This window comes from Schistocerca piceifrons, chromosome 2, assembly GCF_021461385.2.
Source record: "Schistocerca piceifrons isolate TAMUIC-IGC-003096 chromosome 2, iqSchPice1.1, whole genome shotgun sequence".
NCBI classification, from domain to species: Eukaryota; Metazoa; Arthropoda; class Insecta; order Orthoptera; family Acrididae; genus Schistocerca; species Schistocerca piceifrons.
Window position 1 is genome coordinate 619638302 of NC_060139.1, and position 15032 is coordinate 619653333.

Here is a 15032-nt window from a genome sequence, read left to right on the forward strand (position 1 = left end):
ATTTTTCACCCCTCTATAAACAATTTCTGATCTGCCTGTTATTATAAGAATGGACCGAGTTTCTATTGGAATCTTCTACAAAGAGAGGGGTGGGGGAAAAAAAGGAAAATTTAGATTCAATCCACACACACACACACACACACACACACACACACACACACACACACACACACACACACACAAAATAAATCTAAATTCCACGATTAGAGAATTCTTTATTTTTTATTCAGTTTCACCTTAATTGTATGTGACAATACATCTGAGCACAGTAACAATGATAATTACACATCCAGGCATTTCAACAATTATTGAGCAGTTCAGCATATTACTCAGCACAAGGTAACACATATCTTGCCAAAGTCTATAAAGAGCACAAAGCCCTTCAACATATAATTAAATTGCTTACTTCTGTATAACATAACAATCATGTGTAAAAGTATGAAGCATTTCATGGAAAATAGCATAAAAAGGTGTGCACAAAGCAATCACATGGCTGAAAGGAACAGTTAATGATAAGAGTGTCATACCAGAAGAAACAGCAGACAAATGAACACAGTCTACTCTGGTTATCACAGCACATATGAAATGTCTCACCCACATGTTTTTTTTATTCCATGACAAAATCAAATAATTAACACACTCATGTTTTATGGAGTACAGCGAAAAAGAACTGAAGATGTTTTGCATGTTTGGTACTTCAGCTTTCTTTTAGAGTTTTCAGTAATGCAATGACAAGTCATTGGATTAGGCTGTAGGCAGCCACTGATTTTCATTGTCACCCATATCCTATAACAACACCAATTTGATAACAATTGAGCTTTCACAGTGTCTTAATACTAACAGAATTCCTTCCTCAGCATGTACAATTCTTTTTTGTATCTGCAAAGCAAATCCATGGCTGAAAAAGTCAGACCAAATCACATTAAAACTACATGTCTTACTCCTTGGACCATTTTTATTCCTGTATAACAAGCAGTTTTTGAAACTAAAAGAACTACAAATGATTATGATGCTCTGCAAAATTAGATCAATGAGTGGAAGAGAATTAACAGGTGACTATTTCCAACCTTGTGCAGATGTAGATGGAGATGGAGAGGTACAGCCACTCCTCTTGTGCTACCAGACTAGATGGCAAATTGAACTACTAAGTACGGAACAGTATGCTTGCTTGATGCGACAAAGCCACAAAGTAGGACATTCCACTGTTCTTTATAACAGTGGAAGCATAAGTGTGCTATTTAGAGGTAGGATTTTTATCTTCAGATAGAAGACACAAGATAAATTTGTAAAGCATTAAATATTTTTACAAGGAGTAGAATACAGACATAAATCCTGCATACTGGGTTACCAATTTCTCAGAGTCCGAGATAAATGCAATTCAGGGAGTACTTCCCATCTTTAAAGTGTATCTATGTTTATTTCACAGGGAGGTTGGTTAGTTTAATAGATGAAAGGACACCACACATGTGCCCACAAAAGTGCTGCAGGCCCCCTGGGGGAGGGAGGGGGGGGGGATGCTGGCTGGCTTGAAGGATGTGGTTATGAAAACATGCAAAAGAACAAGAAAGACATAATTGTTAAACTGTGGAGGGCAGTTAATTTAGGAAAGACGAGAATTCATAGTGTTTTTGAAGGGAAGGAGTCTGCATTACATTACTTTGAAAAGCTGTGGGATCCAGGGCATTATAGATGGGTAAAAGCTTTTAAGTACACAGAAATGTTTGCCAGTATAAACACAACAAATGGTGCTGAAGAAATGAACAGGTTGGTGAAATATTCACACCTTCAGCAAAGTACAAATGTAACATTAACAGGTTTTATTACAGTTTTAGTCCATAGTTACCTCCCAGGTATTTTAAATTAAATTCTGTTGATTTTAGTGCAGTATCAGTAATGATGGTAACTACGGGATTGTTTCATGTAAAATGTGCAGGAACTGAAGACTCATTGTATGGTAAACTTTGAAAAACCTGATCTTGTCCAGATTATCGAAAGTTCAAATATCCATGCAAGAACTTCTGTGCCATTTTCCATTTCTCAGAATGGGGATTTCACAAATTGGCACATAAAGCAGTTACAATACAAAATCTAGCATTGCAACACATGGCTTACAGGATACCAGCAGAAATCACAAAAGAAGCAGCACATTCCTGAAAGAACAAGAGGGGGTATATGATCTGGTCTGCTTCTCAATAAGTTAAAAAAAGTTTCATTTCTGTTGATAATGATAACGTTTATATGTTTCCAGTTGCTTTAGCACTTTTTCTATTGATTAAAGCCCTGTGGATTCTTCATTAACTCCATACCTGTAACACAATACAGAGATTTCAATTAGATTAGTTAAAAACAGTTGCTTAAGCAGCATACAAACAATACAACAGCAAAACTGCAAGCACTGAGGTAGAGATGTGTGTGAATACTTTTAAGCGTCAGCTACAGCGAACATGTTAAGATATAGGCTATCTTTAATGCCACAATTTTACTCGCTAAAGATGCCAGATCACAATAGGCTGGAAGTATTTGCAAATAACATCAACAGTAACTACTTATACACAAAATTGAAGTGAATATTTTTAAAGCTGCATTTACTTTGTTACACCTAGTCAACATGCAACATCAGTACCTATGTGCAATTTGCTTGCAATTCTTTTGCCAGTGACAGACAATTCAAACGATTTTTCACATACTGTGTGTGTTCTGAAGTATAAGCATCACAGAACATTCAGACACTTTGCACTCCAGTTTGTGGTTCTTTGTACCTATTGAACAGCTCTGCACAGATTACAGTAAGTGGAATGCACTTTGAATACTTACACCTACTGCTAGCAATGTAAGTTGTAAAAAATGAACATCACCAGTAAAATCTGAATGCTAGGGGGAGGGGGGGGGGAAGTACCCTCTACAGTTTAATCTTTTAACATAAGGCTCATGCCAAATCTACATTATACATAATGCCAAAAGATTTATTATGTATAAAGCAAAGCCAACAGCCTTGGCCGAGTGGATACACCGGTTCCCCTCATATCACTGAAGTTAAGCACCACTGGGTGTGGACAGCACTTTGATGGGCGACCATTCGGTGCCTCACATTCTGTTGGCTTTTCAGAGTGCACAAGTATATTTCTGTTACTTTGAAGTTGATGCCACTGCTAATGGAAGGCCATTGTCTGTAGGGTTTGATGACTCTACATCATGTTGCAAGGTTGTGAGGTGTTCAACATTTTATTAGCTGTTTCATTACTGCAACTGTATGTCAGATTTATTAAATTCTTACACACTTCTCTTGCCCGTTGACGCACTGCTGAATTACCATTTGATGTTTCAGGAATGTGCTGTTCATTTGTTTCATGACTTTGGCTGGTATCCTGCAAGTCATTTGTTACAGTGCTGGTGTCTGTACTGCAACTGCTTCGCGAGCCAAACCCATTTGTTTCATCCAAGCAAATCAATGGACTAGTCCTATAACTGAAATTCAATTTGTGAAATCCCCATTCTGAGAAATGGAAAATGGCACAGAAGTGCTTGCAAGGATACTTGAACTTTTGGAAATCTGGACAAGAGCACTCAGGTTTTTCGAAGTTTACCATGTAATGAGAGCCTTTGTTTCCTGCACAGTTTACAGGAAACAATCCCATAGTTACCATTGTTACCGATTCTGCACTAAAATCAACTTCCACTGATTCATATCGCTTCATTACATGCCTTGTGAAGTGGGGTGTATCCTATGCAGGAATACAGGGATCATCTTATTGTATGACTTAATGGCAGAATTTAATTTACAATACTTTTCAATGAGGCTAGGGAGGTAACTATGGACTAAAACTGTAATAACACCTGTTAATGTATCTGTACTTTGATGGTGTGAATATTTCACCAACCTATTCATTGCTTCAGCACCATTTGTTGTGTTTATATTGGCAAACATGCCTTTGTGCTCAAAAGCTTTCACCCATCTACGATGCACCGGAACCCATTGTTTCTCAAAATATTTTAATGCAGACGCCTTCCCTTCAAAAACATGATGATTTTTCATTTTTTCTAAATTATCTTTGTACTGTTGCAAGGAGGACGATGCTGCAACTCTTCTCCACTGATTAACTATTGTCTCTCTGTCTTCTTGTTCTTTCACATGTTTACGTAACCACCTGTTCCAAGCTTGTTCCCTCTGAAATGAAAATAGATACACTTTAGAGCAGGGAAATACTGCCTGAATAGCATTTATCTCGGATTCTGAGAAATCAGTTACCCAGTATGCAGGACTCATGTCCACGTTCCACTCCTTGAAAATATTGAATGCTTCACAAATGGATTGTGTGTCTTCTACCTGAACATAAAAAAAACCTACAACTAAATAGCACACATTTGCTTTCACTGTTATGAAAAACAGTGGAATGTCATACTTAGTGGTTTTATATGTCGCATCAAGCAAGCATACTGTCCCATACTTTCTTAATAATTCCACTTGCCACGCAGTCTGGTAGCAAAAGAGTAGTGGCTGTACCTCTCCATCTACCTCTGCACAAGGTCTAAAATAGATATTGCCACCTGACAACTCTTTCTTCCACTCACTAACTTTCATCTGCAGAGCATACTGATCAATTGTTGTCTTTTATTTTCAATATAGCATTATACATATGATTATAAATCGTTTTATCTGAGGGATAAAACATTACATTGTCATGATCTGGCATGGTGGTTGCACTGAAATTTGTCTTGACAAAATTGTCAAGATGTAATTTGATTACCGGTACCGATCTTGTTCCTTCTTTAACAACATTTCCTATTTCATTTGCTAGCATAGGGTGTATTTCTGCAGTAACTTGGACACTTTCTGTGTGTGTGTGTGTGTGTGTGTGTGTGTGTGTGTGTGTGTGTGTGAGACTACTAGTGAAGCAACCACATGAAATCTAAGAAAGCTTGTGGGCTGATTTGGGGACACTAAAGCCTCTCTCAAGCTTTCCAAAACCTGTAACACAATAGACTTAATTATAGCAGATAAGTACTAACGGTCTCTAACTAAATGTATACAAACACTGATTAAAAAATATATTCAAGTATGTTAAAGTTTAAACTCACCTTTTTCTTAATATTAGGATGAGCCCCCTCTGTCTCAATTGAATATCCAGGGTATACTGACTCAATTGAATATCCAGGGTGTACCCGGATACATTTAACAGAGAATGTAGCTGGGCAACCACTTTTCTTTGTGTCCATAACACAGAGTCTCTTCCTGGGGTTCGTACGGTCAGCCTTGAAGTAAAAAACAAAAATTAATTAAAAAAACAACATTTTATTGATTCTGGTCAATGTGGTTTAAATGTTTCTTCCTCCTTACAGTGCTTTCAAAACTAAATGTTCCAGTGTAAACAAACGAAAAAACCATCTACACATTTAGAAATGACTGGTCTAGGACAGCTACAAACTGTGTGAATAACACTACACAAAAAGAATTTTAAGTTAATTGGCAAAAATGTAATTGACTCCAGCATAACAACTAAGGATGAATCTACACTTGCCTCCTTGATGAAACCAATAAAAACAGCAACTCAAAGGTACAAAAAAGCCTACTCAAACAGACTGCTGCTAATCACAGAAGGTATTAAAACAGGTTTAGCATAGAACATTCACGCAGGATATGTGCTCAGATAGTTAGCTTGCAATGCATTGCTTCGACAATACAGTTAAATGGTACGGCCACTAACATTTTGGCCAGCACTAAGGTATTACCTAAAGTCAGCCCACCCACTTTGACCTGTGGTGTCACCAAGATGACACAATACCCTTACTTCAACTGTATATGGCTCAAGTGAATCTCTTGATACCATGAACCCAAATCCAACTCCCAAAACCAGATATTACAAATTTTACTTTACTTTTATCGCGTCTAAAATGAAGTCCACAGCACCAAACACCAACACAGACATTGTTATGTCAGTTATCAAAACCTTTACTTATCCTATCTAAAATGAACTCCACAGTACAACAAACCAAAACTCAATCACATAACTAATATCAAAAGTTAACAGAATCAATGATGCTAAAGCAATACCTGCAGTACCTACCACCCGCAATCCGAAATTACCAGACACTAACAAGAAAACCCAAGAAATTCTTAAATCCTGCATAATCACCAATTTTAATATATATGAGGGTGGATCAAAAAGTAAGTTGCACTTCCACATTATGGCCATTTATTAAACCACATATACAAATGCTACACAGCTATGACACACTCAACTACACCATCAAATGACTAATAAAATACGTAAACAACTCTGAAACAATCATCCAACAAGTGTGCACCATCAAATACTGTAACATGCCAGCTACAAACATGTCAGGGTGGTGCAAAGCTTTTGAGCTGGATTAAGTGACAGTTACACCATTAATCAATGCACTTGGGTGTAATCCCAACTTTTGGTTGACCTCACTTAAAAGTTAACCACACAGGCCAGCATCTGTTGTGAACTAAGAGAACATCTCAAAGTGAAGCTCTACCCAAATCAACCACAAAAGTACATTAGCTTGGACCTCAAATTATCAGATTCATAAGAGTATTTCAGCAACACATTCAACATAATGCAAAATAAGGCAAAGACAGACTAATAAACACACAACTACTTTTCCACTGTGGAGGAAATCCACAGGTTTAAAGAAGCTAGGGCCATATTTACTAAAGGGGTGTCTAGACAGAACATATGATTCCTTATATTTAACCAGCAGGCCTAAACATTAACTTGAGACTAGATTTAACCAGCTACAACTTAACAGGAAAAAACAATGCCATAATGTGAGTCAGCATTTTATCAAATGAAGAAAACTGTAATAAATTTTTGTAAGAGATGTTAGCTAAAACAAGACCTATATATTACAGTAATTTTGAAGAATCCATGCACGGGGCTACATATTGACACTCTTGCCAAGGTCACACTTTATCATCAGTGTTTTAAATTTTTAAAAAATCACAGAAGGTAGGGTACTCTCCACTTACATCCTAACTTCTCCCATGAAAATTTTTTGTTCCCTCTCCTTAAAAATTAAAAACAATTTGCGACATTGGCCGAATTATTGATATGTAGCCCCACGCGTGAATTCTTCAAAATTACCTATATTACTGAAGTAATTACACAGTTGAGTAGCCTACTATTTCAATTTATATGCAAATTACAAAAGTGTTTAGGTAATTAACAACAACGCTTGCATCATTATGGGATTAAGGGATATCGATGTAGCAACTGCCACGGAGCCAGGTATCGATTGTGTGTTTCAATGTGGCGTGGATATAAACATTACACCTTGAACGTATTACGTAAATGAAAAAGGGTAAAATGTGGTGACAGACTGATCTGTAGCGCAGCCCAAGGTTTAGGTTAGGGTGGGAGGCAACAGTTTGGTTGTGAGCTGGCGAAGCCAGCGAATGTGAAACCTCAATAAAGGTTGTGGTAATGAAATTGACCAGTTTCCCATGCCGCGGCATTCACCAGTTCAATATATATCGTTATCAGTTCAATATATATCGTTATCACGAGATCGCAACATCGATATCCCACAAACCCTTAATGATTCAAGCTTTGTTGTTAATTACCAGTGTTTAATATTCTTAATTCACCTGTTTTGAAATATGGTACATTTAATTAAGCACAATATATTGACAGTGATAAGAGCAAATCAAAAATATCACTGTATTGTGGTGACATCTTAAGAATATGTTTGTTTTGTAGTACACTTTGATTTCATCCATTATATAAAAAAAAGATTATTTTATAACAGACAATATTTAATAATAGGACTACCCACAAAAATCAGCTTCCAGCATAATTGCAATCTTAATTCTTGCAACCTAATAATGCAAGATAATAAATGCTACTGGTATGCATACTTTTCTTAGTTTGTACTATAAGCTACCGGTTAACAGAGTCTACTACTAAGCAGATGAAACATAGCATGATGTTACAAACCAGGTGATCTGGAACAGGAACCCCTTTCATTTCTTTGTAGTACTTAGGGCCAGGAATACATTCCCGGTGACTTCCATTTTCCACTGAGAAAGGATATCTGAAAAATCGGATATCCACGCTCCCACTCTTAAGTCTGAAGAAAAATTTTGGACAACCTGCAAAATCAGAAATAAATTGTTTCTAAATAAGTGGTTGGAAAACTGGGCAAAACTATGAATATTTACTTCAATTTCTGCTTGAGATTCACAATAACCACGCAATTGCCCATCGTCATCGATGCTGAATTCTGTCAGCTTTTCTCTCATTAGTCTCTCGAATGCTAAACATATAATTAGAGACGAGCAAACGAAAAACAACGCACAGGACACAAACACAGTACAATACACGATTTAAAAGCAAGGAACGAAATACACATTTAAACGAATGGCGCAGAGCACATCGCTACCTCTGTCACAACCTCTCGAAAGTTCACAAAAGTCGAATAGTCGATATAAGGTTTCTATCGTTTTCGATGTAGCGTCTATACGTCATAATGACGTCACATCAAATCCAAGTCCGGTGAACTTCGCATCCTCCCATAGTAAGAAGCGTCTCGCGGGCCCCGAGGAATCATGACGTCATATCATGGCATGACGTCGTCTCTCATGCAAGCCAATATCGCTGGTAGTTTTCGAAACGCGGATATTCTTTGAACATGGCATGCTGATGCCTTGTGGATTTGTATATGATGGCGGGATTTGTGTGCGATAAAGCTTTTCAATCACGGAAAAAAATTGATAATACTTGCTGCAAAAGCACGTGTTTGCAGACGAGAAGAGATAGTTTAAATTCCAGACAATGGACGGTAAGTAACTTCCGTTAGTAATCTTAACATGCGCAAGAAAAGTAAAATGTATGGTAAATCTACAGAAATTGGGACTAGTGCAGCAGGGGATACAACCCGTCGGCTTTGAACAATGACGTCACAAGTCGCCAGAGAGCATGTATTACAGAGATGAAAGAGCTGAGGAGAATGTTGAGAAACAAAGGAATGCGAGAGAGATAAACATTGATCTTGTCAAAAGCATAAGTGTTTTTTTACTTTTTTTTTAAAAAAATCTCACGAGATAGAATAAACTGATCCTACTTTATTAAGCAATATCTTGTCAAAAGTCGAGAAGCGATTGTTCTTAATGTTCTAGCTCCCTTCAGTACGTAATAAGTGTTTTTTGACTTAAAAAAAAAATCTTACGAGATAGAATAAACTGATCCTACTTTATTAAGCAGCTCCCTTCAGTACCTAATAAGTGTTTTTTGGCTTTTAAAAAAAATCTCACGAGATAGAATAAACTGATCCTACTTTATTAAGCAATATCTTGTCAAAAGACGAGAAGCGATTGTTCTTCATGTTCTAGCTCCCTTCAGTACGTAATAAGTGTTTTTTGACTTAAAAAAAAAATCTCACGAGATAGAATAAACTGATCCTACTGTATTAAGCAGCTCCCTTCAGTACCTAATAAGTGTTTTTGGCTTTTAAAAAAAAATCTCACGAGATAGAATAAACTGATCCTACTTCATTAAGCAATCAGTAAAGAAACGAAACTGAAACATAACAGCAAAAGCTTTTAGATTTACATTCAATTATTTTAATGATAGTGCTTATTAGAACACAGAACTGCTTTATTATCTATGCCCTTACGATCTATGACTAAGGAATGACGTCATTGTTCAAAGCCGACGGGTTATATCCCCTGCTGCACTAGACCCCAGAAATTTCATTCTTTGTGACTATAGTATTCTGATGCATTATGTTACTCAGTCAAGTTTCTTTCAATGCATCTATGTGGATTATTTGTGGTAACGGCGTATTCTCATAACAAATGGCTTCGGTATTTAAGTTGCAATCATCGTAACTTTTTCCTGATCAAAAATTGTGTAGTGTCTGTATTCTAACAGTAACCTGCACATTTGAAAAATTTTGAATGTTCACAATTAATCATTGATCATAGTCAGTATTTTTGACAGTAAAATAGATATGAATTGCAGTGACTGAATCCAGGTTTGTGAGTGATGTAATGTGTTTTTGTAATGGATGTTTCAGAGTTTCTGAAGTGAAAGTCCAAGGGAGAGAAGACAACGAGAAGTAGCTTTTTTGTCTGTTTCATGGTTTATAGGCCTACTGGGGAAACTCGCCATGTAAAAAAAACGAGTAACGCATCCAGCTTGGTACCTCTATGGTGATGTGGAAATCCGAGCATTGTTAATAAAGAAATTAATTCTGTGTGTGTCTTTCTTTTGATTCCTTTATCATGTTGCTTATAGTAGACCAAATTTAATTACAATACTCAGGTGATAATTTCAACATAAATTGGACTATGTGCATAGCTGCTTCTCACAGGCAAAGTATAAATATTCACCATCCTATGGCATGCGTGTTCACTGGTCACTTATGGCAAAAGAAATCACTGACTCAAAGCACAATTTGCTTCGTAGACATAATTGGAAATGGCCTTTTTAGTTATAAGTTTACATTCTTAGATTATAGTACTCCCTGAGAGATTATCGTTTGCATTTTTTGGCCCTGACATGATTAGGTCTGGAAAACAGCATTAAGTGTGCTGCTCTGCTGTCAGCAGCATGGTAGTCAATGTGTTAAGCAGTCGTTTAGGAACTAGTGTGAAGTATATGCATCTGTACAGCCTTGGCTAAAAAGATACAGCTAGAATGCTAATTACTGTTTCAGGAATTATCCTTTACACAGTTAAATATATCATGTTAAATATGTATCTAAAACTGAATTCATGAATAACTTTGTAGTCATTTAAATAAAAATGCTGCAAACCGAAAAATTGTCTTGAAATGGTAAGGGATATCAAATATAAGTAAATATTTTTTCTCGGTAAGATTAAAGTGTAAAATTGCTGATACCTGGTTGTTACCATGAGATCAGTGCTGGCCCCAGCAGAGCAATCTGCTGTGACCACCGGCACCTTCATGCCAGCCAACGGGTTAATACACAAAACAGGGCAGTGCAAGACTTGGTCCGTAATTGTCATTGGTTGAAGCAACTAAAATTAAATTTCTGAGGTATGTTGCAACTGTGTTATTGGTATATTCCCCAGCATGATTTAAAATCTTTGCATTGAAATGGCACTGACAGTGTGTAATATATTTTGCAACTGAGAATAGATAAAAATTTATGTGGGAATATATTTCAAGAACCCCTTTCAAACCAAACCTGACAATTATACTGACACACCAGTAAACCCACCTGAATGGCACACTGGGTTACACAAGCATTAGCTGTAGAATACGTAATTTACACAGAAAACTTTTCATACAAATTTTATTGTAAAGCACACTGAAGTTAAGGGAAAGATGCAATGCCTAGATGAGATAAACATGGACACACAATAACTCGTTTTGCTCAGATATATAGAAAATTAACTGTAGTATTATATGATGTATAACATATATATGACATATAACACATCTGAGGTGCAAATTTGTGGAGAGGAGAGATTGCATTGAACCTGTTGTGTATGGTGCATATTTTGTTGCAGTGCTGGGATGATGTCATCCAGATTTCAAAATTAGGGGTCTTGTAATGAAACTCTCATCAGTTTTAATATTTAAAAATAAACATGCCTGAAAAAGGAAGCTGAATAGGACTTTAAATTAAATTGCAAAAATTTTCTTGTTTTGCACATTCACTGCAGCTGACACTTAAAAGCTCGTGGCTAGTAGCTCTTATTGACCTTTGTGTCCGCCACAGTGAACATGTTGAAGATTTTAAAGTAACAAAGTAGTTGTTGACATTCTGATATTAATGGATGGCAGCAGGAAACACATCAATGAAATAATGTGAATGACTTAAACCAGGAATTAAACAAGTCTACATAGCTTTGAACACAGTCATTTCACACTTCTTAGTCACTGCATATTTGTGTGCTATAACTAATACAGCAACCTTTCATTTTCTCATCTTTGATCTGGGACACATGTCACATCTTACTTATTTTCCTACAGCAACTCTAGGTTTATTAGATCCACATTTCAGAATTCTGGTAATTGTAGTCCTACTTCATGCTGAAAGTGTGGGTTGATAGCTGTCTCTTCAGATATGATCTCATCAACTGCCATTTCAGAAACTTGAAGGAAAAATGTGATTATTAAATTTTCTGTCAGTGATGAATATATCACTAATGTATATACCACACAAATATTCATGATGCTATAGAATAGTGCAGGGCCATCTTCTGGAACACCTGCTGGGTAGACTAAACAGTGCACTTCACATCCAGTGCATCAATTTCTTCATAGGTAGTATCATAGTACACTACTAACTCAGGCTTGATTGTTGCGATGCTCAGTGAAACAGCATTATGCCTTGAAGACACTAAACTAACAGCCTTCTTAAGTTTTTGAATGAAGGATATAAGTAAGTAATATATCCAAAAACAATTAAGTTTTACATTTTGCTGTAAGAAACTCGTTTTGAATCTTTCCTTTTATTATTATTTTGTACATGTGTGACCTTTTTGTGTCCTCTTCCCAGTTTGACAAGTACATCTGATTTACTTAATGAGGATATTTATGGTTACAAACAAAAAAAAGAAAAAAACATGTGGTGGCAATGCAACCTGCGGACAAAGATCATCTTCCAAAACTTTACGAGCCTAGGAAGTAAGCACAATGATTTGGACATAATAGCATGTTTTAATAAACCAGATGTTTCAGTTATTACTGAGCACTGGTATGCCAAAAAAGAACTTTATTATGCACCAATTAACAAAAAATTTCTGCTCGTCTTTCAGTAGGGATATCAAACCTTATGGTGATGTTGCAAAAGTGCCAATAGTTGGTGCTCAATTCCTTACATGTTGAAGGTGTTACTGAACTTTCTGCTATAAGCTACAGATGGGAAAGCTAATCTCTATCAATTACTTGTACAGAGAGATAGTAAATACTCTGGGAAAACGGCTGGGTAATAATGCTGATAATTGTTCACAGTTTAATAAAACCTTATCTATCACAAATCAGTTTTCACTCTTAAGAATGGCGAGTGGCATACACTGATCTAAAATAACTGATATGTAATACAGGGTACCCAGGACTTAGTACTGGGATACTTTCTTTTGTCGATTTATGTAAATGACAAAATACTGCTCCCCAAATTCAAGGATAGTTCTGTATGCTGATGCTACATCTATTGCATGCAAGTGTAAAGGTCATGAGCAACTACAAAAACTATGAAACTGTATTACAAATGAAATAATTCAGTATTTCTATGAAAGTCATCTCATTGTCAGCACAAGATAGCAGCAGTAATGGATTTTCACCCCACAAGACAGATTTTGAAATACAGTTGTGCACTGGAACTGATATTGTCATCAAAGAAAACTACTGCTTGGTTACAGTTAAACTTTCTATATTTAACATGTTATAACATGGAAACTAATTACTGTACAAGAACACAACTTGGTAGCATTAATGTCAAGGACATGAGCAAGAGAAATAATGCAGAATCAATTCAATTGAAACACTTTTAATATTTCCAGAATGAGAAACATCCCCCAGGCTGTGGCTAAGCCATGTCTCCACTATATCCTTTCTTTCAGGAGTGCTACTTCTGCAAGGTTCGCAGGAGAGCTTCTGTAAAGTTTGGAAGGTAGGAGACGAGATACTGGCAGAAGTAAAGCTGTGAGTACCGAGCGTGAGTCATTCTTCGATAGCTCAGATGGTAGAGCACTTGCTCGCGAAAGGCAAAGGTCCCGAGTTCGAGTCTCGGTCGGGCACACAGTTTTAATCTGCCAGGAAGTTTCACTTTTAATGTGCTGCTACAGTACACCACACCAGTACCATTACTGGTGACGGTGATGGAGGCTGCTCATAGTAGAAACCGAACACATCCTTACACGTGAAGAACAACAAAATAATTGTGAAATAAACATAGGACTGACAAGAGAACTAGTAAAAGAAGAAATAAAAGGCATAATAAAACAAACACAGCAGACACACAATAAGAGCAACCAAACAGAAGCAGCTACTATGAAAAGGTTAAAACAAAAGTTAACAAACAACAACGTATTAATAACAAGAGCAGACAAGGGCAATGTAACAGTACTCATGGATAAAGAGCAATACATCACAAAAACCAAGGAATACATAAACACCAACGCAATACAAAAACTGAAGTCAGATCCAACTACACGATTCCAGGCAAATGTGAAACGAACACTGAAAAACATTGAACACACACTCACAGACAAACAAAAATACTACTTAACACAGAAAAACCCACAAGCACCAACACTCCGCAGTCAACCGAAAGTACATAAAGACAGAATGCCAATGAGACCTGTTATCAACTTCAAGAAAGCCCCAACATACCGCATAGCCAAACACCTCCAAAAGTTAGTTACAAAACACTATAAAGTAGAAAACAACAGAACAGTGATAAACACAGGAAACCTAATAGAAAATATACAGAACATACAGGTACCACACACAGCATCACTGATTTCATTCGATATAGAAAATATGTATACCTCCATCCCTATCACAGAAACAATAGAAATCATAGAACAAAATCTCTCATCCCACAGCAACCTCACCACAGACGCAATAAAAGAAATAACAGATATGCTCAGACTGACAACTGAACAAAACTACTTTCAGTTTGAGGAAGAATATTATCTACAAACTGATGGACTGCCCATGGGATCCCCAATATCAGGAACACTAGCAAACATTTTCATCAGTCACCTTGAAAATCTGATATTTGATAAGATAACCACAAATGAAAGTTTCAAAATCATATATTGGTACAGATACGTGGATGACATTATTTGTTTGGTAGACGAGCCAAGTGAAAAGATAGATGAACTCCATTCAGAAATAAACAAAGCTCATAAGAACATAAAATTCACACTTGAAAAAGAAAAAGAAAATCAAATAAATTTTCTTGACATTACAATTAAAAAAGAAAATGGAAAACATACATTTAACATCTTTAGAAAACCAACAGCCACGGACACAATAATACATTCCACATCCAACCACCCCCAAAGCCAGAAATTTGCAGCACTAAGG

At 36.5% G+C, this 15032-nt stretch overlaps 1 protein-coding gene across 2 annotated transcripts; it reads right to left on the reverse strand.

Moving 5' to 3' along the window:
- Window positions 1-216: 216 nt before the first annotated feature.
- Window positions 217-8404, reverse strand: LOC124776636. 2 transcript variants are annotated; one of them, XM_047251725.1, is made up of 5 exons: window positions 7959-8404; window positions 5077-5250; window positions 4247-4324; window positions 3879-4165; window positions 217-2306 (listed from the first exon to the last, which is right to left on the reverse strand). In XM_047251725.1, exons 1-5 carry the CDS (start codon window positions 7986-7988, stop codon window positions 2273-2275), a joined length of 603 nt encoding a protein of 200 aa, XP_047107681.1. In that variant the 5' UTR covers window positions 7989-8404; the 3' UTR covers window positions 217-2272. The 2 variants fall into 2 exon arrangements, 1 of the variants encoding a protein (XP_047107681.1); XR_007015642.1 differs by lacking the exons at window positions 3879-4165; window positions 4247-4324; window positions 7959-8404 and having other exon boundaries at window positions 5077-5212.
- Window positions 8405-15032: the final 6628 nt, after the last annotated feature.

Excerpts from the sequence above, each read along its gene's own strand:
- LOC124776636 (XM_047251725.1), bottom strand. The coding sequence starts at position 7,988 with ATGAAAGGGGTTCCTGTTCCAGATCACCTG. Across the intron at positions 5,251-7,958 it reads TTCCTGTTCCAGATCACCTG|GCTGACCGTACGAACCCCAG; the intron begins GTTTGTAACATC and ends TTTTACTTCAAG. Across the intron at positions 4,325-5,076 it reads ATCCTAATATTAAGAAAAAG|GTAGAAGACACACAATCCAT; the intron begins GTGAGTTTAAAC and ends TTTTATGTTCAG.